This window comes from Somniosus microcephalus, unplaced genomic scaffold, assembly GCF_052327205.1.
Source record: "Somniosus microcephalus isolate GS21.2 unplaced genomic scaffold, FLI_Smic_1.0 unresolved_chr4, whole genome shotgun sequence".
NCBI lineage: Eukaryota > Metazoa > Chordata > Chondrichthyes > Squaliformes > Somniosidae > Somniosus > Somniosus microcephalus.
Window position 1 is genome coordinate 45,261,600 of NW_028225182.1, and position 17,043 is coordinate 45,278,642.

General features: G+C 53.0%; 1 protein-coding gene across 1 annotated transcript in view; it reads right to left on the reverse strand.

Annotated features, from left to right (window-relative positions):
- The window catches only part of LOC147090673 (uncharacterized), a 43,897-nt gene that overhangs the window by 4,675 nt on the left and 22,179 nt on the right, over positions 1-17,043 (reverse strand). The window contains exon 7 of the mRNA XM_085977446.1: positions 921-974. Within this exon, the coding sequence (XP_085833572.1) occupies positions 921-974 (54 nt within the window). The remainder of the gene's footprint in view (positions 1-920; positions 975-17,043) is intronic.

Genomic DNA, 17,043 nt, shown 5'->3' on the forward strand with positions numbered 1-17,043 from the left:
ATTAGTTTGGGATTGATACAGGACTATGGGGAGAGAGCGGGGCAGTGGGATTAGTTTGGGATTGATACAGAGCTATGGGGAGAGAGCGGGGCAGTGGGATTAGTTTGGGATTGATACAGGGCTATGGGGAGAGAGCGGGGCAGTGGGATTAGTTTGGGATTGATACAGGGCTATGGGGAGAGAGCAGGGCAGTGGGAGTAGTTTGGGATTGATACAGGGCTATGGGGAGAGAGCGGGGCAGTGGGAGTAGTTTGGGATTGATACTGGGCTATGGGGAGAGAGCAGGGCAGTGGGAGTAGTTTGGGATTGATACAGGGCTCTGGGAGAGAGCGGGGCAGTGGGATTATTTTGGGATTGAAACAGGGCTATGGGGAGAGAGCGGGGCAGTGGGAGTAGTTTGGGATTGATACTGGGCTATGGGGAGAGAGCGGGGCAGTGGGAGTAGTTTGGGATTGACACTGGGCTATGGGGAGAGAGCAGGGCAGTGGGAGTTGTTTGGGATTGATACTGGGCTATGGGGAGAGAGCAGGGCAGTGGGAGTAGTTTGGGATTGATACAGGGCTATGGGGAGAGAGCAGGGCAGTGGGAGTAGTTTGGGATTGATACTGGGCTCTGGGAGAGAGCGGGGCAGTGGGATTAGATGCACCCCACCCCCGCCCAGTCCATGTGGTGATTTCCTCTTCCATTTTGATTACCATTAGGACAGGGAAGCACTGGGATGAGTTGTTTTCTAGGACTTTAACATAAAGTTGGGGTCATGTGTGTTTGTTAAATACAATTTTCAAAGTGAAAACTATTACTTTACAGAAAGGATGCCCTGATAATCCAGCTTCCATCTCACAATCCTTCTCTTCCTATTCCCTTTATTATAAAAGGTTCTGAGTTATTTCTTACCCCGAGACGTGGTCACAAGAACTTACCAGGCAGAACTTCGATGACTTTAGACTCGTTTGTATCTGGATATTTCACATTACCTGGAACATAAGAAGGATAAATTGTCGTTATATCGTGCCTTTCACTTCCCCAGAATGTCCCAACGCGATTCACCAGGACTTCCTCTTGAAATGCATTCACAATTATTATTTATGCAAATATGACAAAGATTTTCCAGAGAGAGTGAGAGTGAGAGAGACAGAGACAGAGAGAGAGAGAGACAGAGAGAGAGAGACAGAGAGAGAGAGACAGAGCGAGAGACCGAGACAGAGAGACAGAGAGAGAGACAGAGAGACAGAGGGAGAGAGACAGAGAGAGAGAGACAGACAGAGAGAGAGAGACAGAGAGCGAGACAGAGAGAGTGTAGTGTCCGTGTGTAGATAAAGACACTGAAGACAGGAGTTGGTTCATAGGTATTTACTAAGCAAGTCTGGCGGGGGGGGTTCTAAAGGATATACACAATACACAGGCTTATATAGCCCAAGTGGCAATTACCGGCATTACGCACACCTGGGGCTCTTAAAGGCACATACACCACAATTGCTCCCCTTCTAGCTAACTAGTACATCATATTTTAAGTAATTATTAATTACATGTTATATGCAAAATAATATACATTGCTGTATTAATTAATTATAAGTTAGTCTCTCAGGAGGCTTCCTGACTCGGTCCGGATAACGCCTCGGGGGTGCAGTAGTTTCTGGTGGTGTAGTAGGTTCTTCTGGCAAGGCTGATTCGGCTTGAAGGCCAGTGTCGGGTTCATCGGGTTCCAGTATCACCGGATCGGAGGTAGATATGGGTATCTCCACTTCATCGTTAGATGTATAGCGTGGTGGTGTAGGTTGTCCCTTTTCGGATGACTTGATGATTTGGTCAGCATTGCGCCTTATTATGCTTTCTCCGATGTCCACGGTATACATCAGTGGTCCTAGTCGTGTGCAGACAGTTCCAGGCTGCCATTTCTCGGTACGGTAGTCCCGGGCCAAAACCGGTTGGCCTATCTGGAAGGCCCTAGTTGGCCTTTCATTCATGCCCTGAAACTGCCGGTTCTCCACGTCCCTTCGGATGTTGGGCTTGACCAAATCCAGCCGGCATCTTAGGTTTCTATTGTAGAGCATCATGGCGGGAGTTTGGTGTGTAACCATATGTGTTGCATTCCTATATGCAAATAAGAAGTTATCCACCTTGTGCTGAAGTTTTATATCTTCATTACCCATGGCCTTTATGGCCTTCTTAAAGGTCTGGACAAACCTTTCAGCCAATCCATTGGTGGCGGGATGGTACGGGGCGGACGTGTAGTGCCTTACCCCATTGTTCTTTAAGAACTTTCTGAATTCTTCAGACACAAATTGCGGTCCATTATCAGAACATATCTGTTCCAGCAGCCCATTCCTGGCAAATATGGTCCTTAATACTGTGATGGTTTTTTCCGTGGTGGTGGAGGACATCTTTATTACCTCCGGCCACTTGGAGTGTGCATCAACTGCGATTAAGAACATTGAGTCCATAAATGGACCAGCAAAGTCGATGTGCACCCTTTGCCAGGGAGATGAGGGCCACTCCCATGGATGTAGAGGGGCCTGTGGCGGAGCATTTTGGACCTTCTGGCATCCTAGGCAGCTCTTGGTCATGTCTTCGATGTCTCCATCGATACCTGGCCACCATACAAACGCCCTAGCTAGGTTCTTCATTTTCACTCCACCCAGATGCCCCTCGTGAAGCTCCTTTAGCACTTTATCCTGGAGTTTGGGTGGAATCACCACTCTGGATCCACACATCAAGGTTCCTCGGCACACTGACAGCTGTTCTCTTCTTTGTGAGAATGCTGGCAACAGTGGTTCGCCATGTGCTGGCCATCCCTTCATTGTTAAATCGTAGACCCGTGAGAGAGTAGGGTCATTTCTGGTCTCCCTTTCAATGGCAGAATTTGTCACCGGTAGACATTCCACTATGGTAGAGTGGAATATCTCTACTGGGTCTACTGTAGGTGCCTCTTCTATCGTTGGCAACGGCAGGCGCGATAAACCGTCAGCATTCCCATGCTGTTTTGACCCTTTGTATTCAATGTTGTATTGGTGTGCCCCTAGAAAAAGGGACCACCTCTGTAGTCTTTGTGCCGTCATAATGGGGACACCTTTCTTAGGGTTGAATATGGAGATGAGGGGTTGATGGTCAGTCAGCAAGGTAAATTTTTGTCCGTGTAGGTAATGGTTGAATTTCTTCACTCCCCATACCAGGCTGAGTGCTTCCCTGTCTATCTGGGAATAGTTACGCTCAGCTGAGTTCAATGAGCGTGATGCAAAAGCTATCGGCCGTTCCGAGCCATCAGGGAATCTATGGGACAATACCGCTCCTATGCCGTAAGGGGATGCATCGCACGCCAGTCTGATTGGTAGTGATGGGTTGTAATGAGCCAAAACTTTCTCGGATGTGATTAAGTCTTTACATTTATGGAAGGCACGTTTACAGTCTTCGTTCTATTTCCAAATCACTCCTGTGTGTAGAAGATCATTAAGAGGGTGTAGAATAGTTGATAAGTTCGGTAAAAATTTATGATAGTAATTTATTAATCCCAGGAATGACCTCAATTGTGAAACATTTTCAGGTGCTGGGGCTTTTATAACTGCTTCAATTTTTTCAGGTGGCTTATGCAACCCTTCCTTATTAATTATGTGGCCACAATATGATATCTGATTTTGGAAAAATTCGCACTTGGGGCGATTTGCTCGTCGGCCCCGTTCTTTCAGCCTAGTGAGCACCTGCTCTAAATTGGCAAGGTGCTCGTTGTCGTTTTCTCCTGTTATAAGGATGTCGTCTAGGTAACACTGAGTCCCCGGAATCCCTTGCAGGACTTGCTCCATAGCTCTTTGCCAGATAGCTGGAGCTGATGCTACTCCAAAAACCAGTCGATTGTACTGGTACAGGCCTTTGTGTGTGTTTATTGTGAGATACTTTTTAGAGGTCTCCTCAACCTCCATCTGTAGATATGCCTGTGCCAAGTCAATTTTTGTGAAACGTTTTCCTCCGGATCGTGAGGCGAAAATATCTTCTATCCTCGGAAGAGGACACTGTACCGTGTGAAGGACCGGGTTTACAGTCACCTTAAAGTCCCCACAGATGCGAATTTTTCTCTGTTCCTCAGAGTTATTTTTCAATGCTTTTTTCATGACTGGAACGATGGGTGTTGCCCATTCGCTCCAATCTATTTTGGATAATACGCCTGCCTTTTCCAAATTCTCCAGCTCTGCCTCGACTGCCGGACGTATTGCGTATGGCACCGGTCTTGCCTTAAAAAATTTTGGAATTGCTGCATCTTCCACTTTCATTGAGGCAGTGATGCCTTTCAATGTTCCTAGTTTCTCTTGAAACACTTCTTTGGCGTTGGCCAAGATGTCTTTTAATCGTTCAGGTATGATGTCATCATTGTTTTTTTCCTTACTGGTCACCGTCAGTGCCTGAATGGAGTGCCAGTCTAAACGCATCTTCCTTATCCATTCACATCCCAACAACGGTGGACCACCATCTTGTAGAATGTATAAATACAACTTTTGTATTTCTTTGCCGTTGTATACCACAGGCACCTTTATTTTTCCTTTGGGGTATACTTTCTGCCCCGTATATGTTTTTAAGATAATGGATGTGTCTTTTAGAGGTATATGCGAAAATAGCCTCTCGTAATCTCGTCGATTTATTACGGTTAGAGCTGATCCTGTATCTAGCTCCATTTTAACTGGGGACCCTGGTATTATGAGGGTAACCCAAATGGTCTGGTAATCTTCATTGGCAATTACATTATGTAATTTGAGAGGGCTTAGTCTCTTGTTCCCGGAGTTGCTATCGCTCTTCTGGTCTTTGGAGCTACTGTCCGTCATCATTTGTACCTTTCTGTGCTTTTCCTTATTGATTCTTTTCCCGTTAGTGGATTTTTTATTTTCAGATCGGCATACACGTGGAATGTGTCCCATCTTTCCGCATCGCCTGCATGCTTTTTCTTTGAACCAGCAATCCCTCTGGTCATGGTTGGATCTGCCGCAGCGATAACATCTCTCGAAACCCCGTGTCATTTCATGGGTGCCGAAGTCCTGTGGCCTTTGCTGTATCTTTGCCGCTCCTATTGCACTGAAAGCCTTGTCCAGTGTTAAATCTTTTCCAGAAGATACCTTTTTTTGTGTTTCTACACTTAGGGGATCGCAGATGAATTTGTCTTGCAGAGAATCTGCCAGTCCTGCCTCGAATTGGCAGTGTAGGGTATCAACAATCTCCTCAAAATTCTTGTCCATCGGTTCGGCTGGAGTGATTAAGTTGCGTAACAGCTTGTATGTTTCTGCGCCCATTAGATCCAGAAGCACTGAAGCTTTTTTTTCATCTTCTATTCCATTTGCGGTGCAAAACACCTCCACTCTTTCTACATATGTGGTCCAATCCTCTATCTTGTTACCAAAAACATCAATATTGCCAAAGTTAGTGATATACCTATCAATTCGTCCAATGAAAAGCGACGAGTTAGGAAAGTAACTATAGGTTTTTATTGACTAAATAACAGAGCCCACCCTCATGGGTGATCGGATCCAACAAGGAGGAATACCAGCCAGTCAACTACCTTTATGCCTGGGCAGGTAGGTGGAGCCATGGGCGGAGTCAGTGATGGTCAGCCCAGGTATAACAGTGTGACAAGAGGCGACCTCGTATAGTGATACAACAGTGAGAACAGTGATAACAATATAACAGTGATAACTATAGTGTAACGATAGTGAACGATAAAAGTGGTTTACCACATTCACCCCTTCTTTAGATTTGAGTCCGGCGGGGTGAAGTGTACTACCAGTTCTGGTATGTCAGTCTGTCCGGAGGCCTCGTAAGCCTCTCCGATCGTCGCAGCGGCGGTGTTGCATTATCCGGTGTTAATGCTGGTGTCTGCGTGGTCGGCGAAGGCTCGTGGGGTTCCGGCATGCCGTCTACCTGGGCTGGAATTGGGGGGGGTGGTGGGGGGGGGTAAAGGTGGTATCTCCGGAGTGCCCGAGGGTGCGAGGTCTCGTAAGGAGACAGTATCCTCCCGCCCATCTGGGTAAGCCACGTAGGCATACTGGGGGTTGGCGTGCAGGAGGTTCACCATCTCGACCAGGGGGTCCATTTTATGGGCCCTCACGTGCTTTCGCAGCAGGACGGGCCCCGGAGAGGTCAGCCAGGTTGGTAGAGTGGTTCCCGTAGTCGACTTCCTGGGGAAAACAAACATTCGTTCATGGGGGGTGGCGTTAACGGCAGTGCAAAGTAGTGACCGGATGGAATGCAGCGCTGTCGGGAGGACTTCCTGCCAGCGGGAGGTTGGGAGGCCCTTAGACTTTAAGGCTAAGATGACGGCCTTCCAGACAGTCGCGTTCTCTCTTTCCACCTGGCCGTTCCCTCGGGGGTTGTAGCTGGTGGTCCTGCTTGCTGCAATACCTCTCGCTAGTAGGAACTGGCGGAGTTCCTCGCTCATGAAGGAGGAGCCCCGGTCACTATGTATATAGTTCGGGAACCCGAACAAGGCGAAGAGTTCGTTCAGGCATTTAATGACCGTGGTACTGGTCATGTCTGGGCAGGGGAAGGCAAAGGGGAAACGGGAGTACTCATCAACGATGTTGAGGAAGTACACATTACGGTCGGATGACGGTAGGGGCCCCTTAAAGTCGATGCTCAGGCGCTCGAAGGGGCGGGTGGCCTTGATCAGGCTTGCTTTGTCCGGCCTATAGAAGTGCGGTTTGCACTCGGCACAGGTCTGGCAGTTCCTGGTCATGGTCCTGACCTCCTCGATGGAGTAGATCAGGTTGCGGGCCTTAATGAAATGGTAAAGTCTGGTGACCCCGGGGTGGCAGAGGTCGTTGTGGAGGGTCTGAAGTCTATCAATATGCGCGCTGGCGCATGTAATTCGTGAAAGAGCATCAGGGGGTTCGTTCAGCTTACCTGGCCGGCACAAGATCTCATAATCGTAGGTGGATAGCTCGATTCTCCACCTCAAGATCTTGTCATTCTTGATTTTGCCCCTCAGCTTGTTATTAAACATGAAAGCGACCGAACGCTGGTTGGTGAGGAGGGTAAATCGTTTGCCTGCCAGGTAATGCCTCCAGAGTCGTACCGCCTCCACGATCGCCTGGGCTTCCTTCTCGACCGACGAGTGTCGGATCTCAGGGCCCTGTAGGGTCCTTGAGAAGAAGGCCACCGGCCTCCCCTCCTGGTTAAGGGTAGCGGCTAGGGCGAAGTCGGATGCATCGCTCTCCACTTGGAAGGGGATGGACTCATCCACTGCGTGCATTGTGGCTTTGGCTATGTCTCCCTTAATGAGGGAGAAGGCCGCGCACGCCTCCTCCGTGAGGGGGAAGGATGTGGACTTCATGAGGGGTCTGGCTTTGTCCGCATAATTGGGCACCCATTGGGCATAGTAGGCGAAGAGTCCCAGGGTTCTCTTAAGTGCCTTAGGACAGTGGGGGAGGGGTAGCTCCATGAGGGGGCGCATTCTTTCGGGGTCGGGGCCGATGACTCCGTTCTCTACTACACAGCCGAGGATAGCAAGGCGTGAGGTGTTAAACACACATTTCTCCTTATTGTAGGTGAGGTTCAGCCGTTGGGCCGTACGGAGGAATTTCTCCAGATTCACATCATGGTCCTGCCGGTCGCGGCCACAGATGGTGACGTTATCTAGATAAGGGAACGTGGCCTGCAGTCCGTTCTGGTCGACCATCCGGTCCATCTCCCTTTGGAAGACCGACACCCCGTTGGTGACACCGAAGGGGACCCTAAGGAAGTGGTAGAGGCGCCCGTTCGCCTCGAAGGCGGTATACTGGTGGTCCTCCGGGCTGATAGGGAGTTGGTGGTAGGCCGACTTAAGGTCGATGGTCGAGAATACTCGGTATTGTGCAATCTGATTGACCATGTCAGATATGCGGGGAAGGGGGTATGCGTCCAGCTGGGTGTACCTGTTTATGGTCTGGCTGTAGTCGATGACCAAGCGATTTTTATCGCCAGTCTTAACGACCACGACCTGGGCACGCCAGGGGCTGCTGCTCCCCTCGATGATGCCCTCTTTCAGGAGGCGCCGCACCTCATAGCTAATGAAGGCCCTGTCCCCGGCGCTGTACCGCCTGCTCTTGGTAGCGACGGGTTTGCAGTCGGGGGTTAGGCTAGCGAACAGGGAAGGTGGCGGGACCTTGAGGGTGGATAGGCTGCAGGTGTTACGCGGTGGGCGGTTTAACATCCGCTGGTTGTCGACTGTGAGTGGGGGGAGGGGTCCACCGTATGCTAGGGTGACACTTTGGAGGTGGGATTGGAAGTCCAGCCCTAGTAGGACGGCAGCGCAGAGCTGGGGGAGGACGAGGAGTTTAAAGTTTTTATACTCCGTACCCTTAACCGACAGGGTCACAACACAGTAGCCGCTGATGTCCGTGGCATGGGACCTTGATGCCATCGAGATTCGGTTGTGCGTTGGCAGGGCGGGGAGGGAGTAGTGGCTCACCGTGTCTGGGTGGATGAAGCTCTCCGTGCTTCCGCTGTCGAACAGGCAGGTCGTGGCGTGGCCGTTTACTTTGATGTCCATCATCGACTTGGACAGGTGATGCGGGCGGACTTGATCCAGAGTGACGGAGGCTAGTGTGTAGCTGAGCGAGTCGTTGTCGTCTGCGGGTGAGGCGGTCATCGGGTCTGGAGGCACGGTGGCAGTCGAGCGTGGTGGGTAAAATGGCGTCTCCCACGAGGTTGGACAAAATGGCTGCCCCCATAACTCACATGAGGCACTATTGGGGTCGGTTGCCTTGATCAAAGATGGCCGCCCCCATGACTCACGTGTGGGGATGCTGGCCTCTGTTGCCTTGAAGGAAGATGGCCGCCCCCACAGTTCGCATGAGGCACTGCTGGCCTCTGAAGATCCACTTCTGCAGGCCTTAGCAAGGTGGCCTTTCTTCCTGCAGGTTGAGCAGGTGGAGTTCCTAGCTGGGCAGCGCGACCTCGGGTGTTTCTCCTGGCCGCAGAAAAAGCAGCCGCGGGGGTCCGATATCGGAGCCGGTACCGGGGGTGGCGGTCCCGATCGGGTCCGGGACGCCGACGCTGAGGTAGGTCCCGGGGGCGGCGCGGTGAAGGGTATTGCGGTAGGGGTCGGGCCCGAGTCCCAGGGTCGCGAACAGTACCTGGAGAACGCCTCCTGGTCCCGATGGGCCACCTCCAGGGAGAGAGCAAGGGCTGCAGCTTTGTCCAGGTCGAGGTCCTTTGCTTCCAGTAATCGCTGCCGTGAGTAGTCGGACCGTAGGCCTTTCACGAAGGCATCGCGGACGTTGTCTTCCGTATTTTCTGCCGCCGTTACTGCTTTAAAGTTACAGTCTCTGCCGAGTGCTTGTAGCACCCATAAAAATTCCTCCACCGGCTCCCCTGGCAGTTGCGGGCGGGACCTTAGGAGGTGCCTGGTATACATGGGGTTTACCGGGGTTTGGTACTGTCTTTTCAGCCGGTTGATGGCGTCCTCGTATGTTTTAAGGTCCCGGATGAGCGCGAATACTTTAGGGCTCAGCTGGGCGTTCAGAACTCTTAGCTTGGATCTCTGAGGCACGTTGGACTCTTCCAGGTAGGCTTCAAAGCAGCCCAGCCAGTGATCGAAGTCGAGGGCTGCGTTCGCTGCCCGTGGATTTAGATCCAGGTATGGTGGTCTGAGGGCTCGCAGCCAAGCCGGCTGTTGTGATTGTTGCGGCTCGGCGTCTGAAGGCTGCTGTGGCTGTTGTGGCGGGGCGTCTGGATGAGACATCTTAAAATTTAGTCAAGAAAATTGATATACCTATCAATTCGTCCAATGAAAAGCGACGAGTTAGGAAAGTAACTATAGGTTTTTATTGACTAAATAACAGAGCCCACCCTCATGGGTGATCGGATCCAACAAGGAGGAATACCAGCCAGTCGACTACCTTTATACCTGGGCAGGTAGGTGGAGCCATGGGCGGAGTCAGTGATGGTCAGCCCAGGTATAACAGTGTGACAAGAGGCGACCTCGTATAGTGATACAACAGTGAGAACAGTGAGAACAATATAACAGTGATAACTATAGTGTAACGATAGTGAACGATAAAAGTGGTTTACCACAGTTAGGCTCTGTTTCGTTATCAAAAGCATCAATATTGCCAGACTTAGGCATTTCAAAAAAAAAATATGGCGCTTCCCGCGCTTTTTTTTTTCTCTCTGTAGCAACGATATGGCGCTTCCTGCGCTTTCCCGCCGCTGCTACCGATAACAACGCTGTTTTACTGTGGTTTCCGTTTATTCACTGTTGTAGACTTGTTCCCGACGGAGGTCTAAACGCTGACCTGCTTGCCGCGCCGGCCGTCTCTCGAGTGCACCCTCCCAGTCCGTTATTGCTTGCCTCCGATTTCGCTGCCTGTCTCAGCTGCAGAGCCCGCCGCTGGAGCCCCAGCCTGACGCCCAGGAAGGATTAGCGCAGTACCTGCCACCAGCTTGGCCAGCTGGTGAAACCACAGTTTCTATTACTTCCTTGAGTCTTCTGGACGCCCGAGGAATCGATGTCCTTGAGGTGCTGCCGAATTGCAGGTAAGTCTGTTTCCACTTCGTCGCCACTGTAGTGTCCGTGTGTAGATAAAGACACTGAAGACAGGAGTTGGTTCATAGGTATTTACTAAGCAAGTCTGGGAGGGGGGAGGGAGGGGGGAGGGAGGGGGGAGGGAGGGGGGAGGGGGGAGGGAGGGGGGAGGGGGGAGGGAGGGGGGAGGGGGGAGGGAGGGGGGAGGGGGGAGGGAGGGGGGAGGGAGGGGAGGGGGGGGGGGGGTTCTAAAGGATATACACAATACACAGGCTTATATAGCCCAAGTGGCAATTACCGGCATTACGCACACCTGGGGCTCTTAAAGGCACATACACCACAATTGCTCTTAAAGGCACATACACCACAGAGAGAGACAGAGAGAGAGAGACAGAGAGAGAGACAGAGAGGGAGAGACAGTGAGAGAGAGGGAGAAACAGACAGATAGAGAGACAGAGACAGAGAGAGAGAGAGAGAGAGAGAGACAGAGAGAGAGAGAGAGACAGAGAGAGAGAGATAGAGTCACATAGAGAGAGACTCAGAGACAGTGAGAGACTCAGAGACAGTGAGAGAGAGAGAGACAGTGAGAGAGAGGGAGAGAGAGAGAGAGAGAGAGAGAGAGGGAGACAGAGAGAGAGAGAGAGAGTGAGACAGAGGGAGACAGAGAGAGAGAGAGACAGAGAGAGAGAGAGAGAGAGAGAGAGATGGCGAAGGCACCACTTGGAATGAATCTCAGCCCAACTGCCCCCTGGTGGTAGAAACTCTGATTTGCCCCAACTTCACTCCTGCTGGGGGGTCAGGGGTCATAAACTTCAAATTGTCACTCAGACAATGAGAAGGGTTTGGAGCAATGTTCCACAGAGGGTTGGTGCGATTGATACAGGGCTATGGGGAGCGAGCGGGGTTGTGGGATTAGTTTGGGATTGATACTGGGCTCTGGGGAGAAAGCGGGGCAGTGGGAGTAGTTTGGGATTGATACTGGGCTCTGGGAGAGAGTGGGGCAGTGGGATTAGTTTGAGATTGATACAGGGCTATGGGGAGAGAGCCGGGGAGTGGGATTAGTTTGGGATTGATACAGGGCTATGGAGAGAGAGCGGGGCAGTAGGATTAGTTTGGGATTGATACTGGGCTCTGGGAGAGAGCGGGGCAGTGGGATTAGATGCACCCCACCCCCGCCCAGTCCATGTGGTGATTTCCTCTTCCAGTTTGATTACTATTAGGACAGGGGAGCACTGGGATGAGTTGTTTTCTATGTCTTTAACATAAAGTTGGTGTGATGTGTGTTTGTTAAATACAATTTTCAAAGTGAAAACTATTACATTACAGAAAGGATGCCCTGATAATCGAGCTTCCATCTCACAATCCTTCTCTTCCTCTTTCCTTTCTTATAAAAGGTTCTATTGTGGCGGAGCCACTGAATGACTCTGGACAACTGTACATAATTCCCTTTAACGATGTTCTAACACCAGTCTAAGCCTGTACCATTGTGTTAGACATTACTGTGTTTTGTATATAGTGCTTGTATGTACGGGGCGTGGCCACTTTAAGAACGCGGGCAAACACGATGACGTCACGTCACAAACCACGTGACTGCCCAGGCAGTCCTTGTGGAAGCACCATCTTGTTAAGACCTGTTTTCGTGGTTCTCCAGTATCGATCTCAACAAACTGTTTGAACTCGTTGGGGGAGAAATTGGGTGGAGCGGCAAACGGGGCGCCAAGCTCGGCTGGGCGCCAGGTCTTGCGCTGCGTTCGGAGCAGCAGCGATCGCCGCAAATTCATCTTGAGTGCCCCAAGAGTGACACGGGGCGAGGAGCGAGGCGCTCCACGTCCCTCTTCGGGCGCTGAAACTGAATATCGCAGCGCAACGTGCTGCAGTGCCACACGCTGCGGCACGGCGCGCTGCGGTACTGCAGGCCTTCCTCCCATTCTTAAGGGGGAGGGGCCTGCAACAGCGTGATGTGCGATCGCGAATGCCGGCAAAAGAGCCCGGCACCAAGGAGAAGTGCCGGGCTCTCGGGAAACAGCCGGCAATGCCGCGGTGGGGGGGTTGTCAGGAGGCCGGGGGCGGAGGTGCTGGCAGGCGGCCGCCGAAAAAAGCAGCCGCCCCGCACCTCCACCTTAACTTGCGCCTCTGCCGGCACGGCAAGGCCCCGTGAACCGGGCGCGGATAGCGAACGGCGCTACAGCGGCGTTCGCTACCAAATATCGCGATCGGGGCGCTAATGGGGCGCTGCGCACACCGATGACATCATCGGTGGTGGTGCAGCGCAACAGGCTAACGCCACCATTAGCGCCCCTGCTGAATATCGCGGGAGGCGTGGCCAGTGGCGCTAAAGCCACTGACTGCCTCTTTAGGCGCTAACGGGTGGCGCTACCCACCGAATTTCTACCCCGTTTAGTTTTACAGTAAAGAACTGTTTGTTTGATCTCCTGAGTCGACCTCAGTTTTTAGTTAGGAATTTGTCAATTCCTACATTGGTGACCCCGTTTTTTGTGAAAGTTTTTCGCAAAAAGAACACGACATGGAGGCCAACGCCGTTTCGCTGAAGCTACCGCAGTTCTGGGAGCAGCAAGCGAGCTCGTGGTTCATTCAGGTCAAGGCCCAGTTCACCCTGCGGGACATCGTTGCGGTTCAGACCAAATATCTCTATGTGGTCTCCGCACTCGACAGCTCCACCGCCTCACGGACGATCAGCCTCCTCGAGAACCCTCCAACGGAGCGCAAGTATGAAACCCTCAAGGCGCGGTTGCTGCAAGTTTTCGGGCTCACCAAATCGGAGCGGGCCCGTCGATTGCTCGCTATGCCCGGGCTCGGGGACTCCAAGCCTTCGGAGTTGATGAGGCAAATGCTCACACTCCTGAGCTCCGAACCGGAATGCTTCCTCTTCCGTGAACTGTTCCTCAGCCAGCTGCCTCAGCAGGTGCAAGCTGCCCTGGCCAGATCCGAGGTGGAAGACTGCGCGGCACTCGCGGCAGAGGCGGACAAAATTTTCGCGGTAACGCAGCAGTACTGCACCGCCACGAGGCGCCCATCCCCCACAGACACCGCCCCAGCTCATCAGCCTGCTGGGCTGTGTTCCTACCACGTGCAGTTCGGCGCAAAAGCGAGACATTGCCGCCCTCCCTGCAGCTTTCCTCAAGAAAAAACAACTGCGACTACTGAGGAACGGGTCTAACCGGCGCCCCGCGGCCGCCATGGCGATCGGCAACGCGGGCAAGTTGCTTTTCATCACCGACGCACTCTCCAGTCATCGTTTTCTGTGTGACACCGGAGCGCAGTGCAGCATTTTACCCGCATCCGCCCTCGATTTGCAGGCAGGGTCTCACGGCCTCGCCCTCGAAGCGGCCAATGGCGGTGCAATTCGGACTTTTGGCAGGCGGCGATTGGAGTTGTGCTTCGGGGGGCAACGTTTTCACTGGGAGTTCATTACGGCCAAGTTTTCTCAACCCATTCTCGGCGCGGTTTTCCTGTGCGCCAACGGCCTCCTGGTCGACGTGAAGAACCGGCGGTTGATCAAAGCGGCGACTTTCAATTCTATCCCTTGTTACCGCAGTAACACTACGTCGCGCACCGTCGCCTGTGCTTTCCCGACTCCTGACGAGTTCACTCGTCTACTCGCCGAATTTCCCGACCTGACAAGGCCCACGTTCTCCTCCACGGCCACGAAACATGGTGTTGAGCACCACATCACCACCAACGGCCCCCCGGTCTACGCGCGAGCCCGGCGCCTGGAACCTGGCAAGCTGGCGGTCGCAAAGGCAGAGTTCACGACCATGGAGCGGCTAGGGATTATTCGCCGGTCGAATAGTCCCTGGTCTTCACCCCTCCACATCGTCCCGAAGCCTGGCGGCGGATGGCGAACATGCGGCGACTATCAACGCCTAAATGTCGCCACCACTCCTGATCGGTACCCGATCCCCCACATCTAGGATTTCTCTGCCCATTTGGCAGGGAACACCGTCTTCTCGAAAGTCGACCTCGTCCGGGGCTACCACCAGGTCCCGGTTCATCCACAGGATGTCCAGAAGACCGCAGTCATCACCCCATTCGGCCTCTTTGAGTTTTTGCGAATGCCGTTTGGGTTAAAGAACGCCACCCAGGCTTTCCAACGCCTGATGGACTCCGTGCTGCGGGACCTCAAGTTCCTCTTCGTCTACTTGGATGACATTCTCATTGCCAGCCCTGATAAAGAGGAACATATCTGTCACCTACGCACCCTGTTTCGCCTCAGTCAACACGGCCTGATTATCAACCCTGCCAAGTGTCAGTTTGGCCTGCAACAAATTGATTTCCTGGGACATCGCATCACCCCAGAGGGAGCGATTCCTTTACAAGTGAAGGTAACGGCGGTGGCATCCTTTTCAAGCCCACAAACTATTAAGGCCCTGCAGGAATTCTTGGGCACGGTAAATTTCTACCACCGTTTCATGCCTAAGGCAGCACTATTCATGCAGCCACTGTACGAGGCCCTGAAGGGCAAGACTGGCAAGAACCCGGTAGACTGGACAGATGACATGGCCCGAGCGTTCGCCAACACCAAAAGTGCCTTAGCTAACGCAACCATGCTGGCGCACCCGCTGCCAGGAGCCACCATCGCCCTCACCACCGATGCGTCAGACTACGCAATCGGCACCGTGCAAGAGCAGTGGGTGAACGGGACATGGCAGCCGTTAGCATTCTTCAGCCGTCAACTATGGCGGAACGAGCGAGCATACAGCACGTTCGACCGGGAGTTGCTCGACCTTTTTCTGGCCATCTGCCATTTTCGCTTCCTCCTGGAAGGACGTCCTTTCACCGCTTTTGTGGATCATAAGCCACTAACTTTTGCCATGGCCAAGACCGCTGAACCGTGGTCAGCCCGACAGCAACGTCAACTGACCTACATATCCGAATTTACCACGGATATACAGCACGTGGCCGGTAAGGACAACCTGGTGGCAGACTGCCTCTCCCGCGCGACCGTCAATACGGTTCATTTGGGCATCGATTACGCCCGCATGGCAGTGGACCAAGCCTCAGACCCAGAAGTCCAAGCCTGCAGAATGACCGTCATTGGCCTCCGGTTGGCCGACGTCAAGTTCCATTCGGCAGGTACCTCGCTGTTGTGTGACGTCTCCGTACGGGACCCTCACCCGGTCGTGCCGGTCGTCTGACGCCGTAAAGTGTTCGACGCCATACATGGGTTGTCACACCCAGGAATGAAGGCCTCCCAGAAGCTGATGTCAGCGAAATTCGTCTGGCATGGCATGCACAAGGATGTCCGTGATTGGGCCAACACCTGCGTGGTCTGCCAAAAGGCCAAAGTACAGCGCCACGTCAAAGCTCCGTTGGCCACCTTCACAGTTCCGGAGCAACGTTTTGACCATGTCAATGTGGACCTGGTAGGACCACACCCACCCTCCCATGGTTTTTCACATGTCCTGACCATGGTTGACCGCACCACCAGATAGCCGGAGGCAGTTCCCCTGTCATCCACCACTTTGGCGGACGTGGCCAGGGCGTTCATTTCCACCTGGGTCGCTTGTTTCGGAGTGCCCACAGATATCTCTTCCGACAGAGGACCGCAGTTTTCCTCTGAACTCTGAAATGCAGTGGCCCAAGGACTCGGTGTCAAATTACACCGCACCACAGCCTACTACCCACAGGCGAATGGCCTCTGTGAACGCTTTCACTGATCACTGAAAGCCGCCCTGAGGGCCAGCCTCCAGGACACTGGATGGGCAGACAAGCTACCGTGGGTCCTGTTGGGCCTTCGCACGGCCCCCAGAGAAGACCTTCGCTCTTCATCAGCGGAGCTGGTGTACGGTCAGCCGCTGCGAGTCCCGGGGGATTTCCTGCCAGCATCAACGAAGCCATGGTCCGTGTCTGACCAGCTTACTAGTCACCAGGAGGCAGCCAGATGTTTCGCACCGGTGCCCACTTCGAACCACGGGCTGCAGAGTTTGCACGTTCCCACGGAGCTTCACAAGGCTGAATACGTTTTTATTCACTGCAATGCTCATAGTGATCCACTCAAGGCCCCGTATATTGGTCCCTTCCGCGTGTTGGAGGCAGGGGACAAAACCTTCACGGTCGATGTCGGTGGTAAACCGGACCACATTTCGGTCGATCGTTTAAAGCCAGCGCATCTGGACCTCGACCGCCCCGTCGAGATGGCATAACCGCCGAGACGAGGTCGGCCACCCATCGCCATTACAGCAGACCACGTGCAACCGCCCGCCAGACCTCCAGCCGCCCAGCAGCCTCCGCCTCAGGAGTACCGGAGTCGTCCTGACAGGCTCATCAGACCACCTCACCGCTTGACTTTGTCCGTTAAAGCGAATTCTGGGGGGGTGCATGTGGCGGAGCCACTGAATGACTCTGGGCAGCTCTATATAATTCCCTTTAACGATGTTCTAACACCAGTCTAAGCCTGTACCATTGTGTTAGACATTACTGTGTTTTGTATATAGTGCTTGTATGTACGGGGCGTGGCCCCTTTAAGAGCGCGGGAAAACGCGGGCAAACGCGATGACGTCATGTCGCAAACCACGTGACTGCCCAGGCAGTCCTCGTGGAAGCTC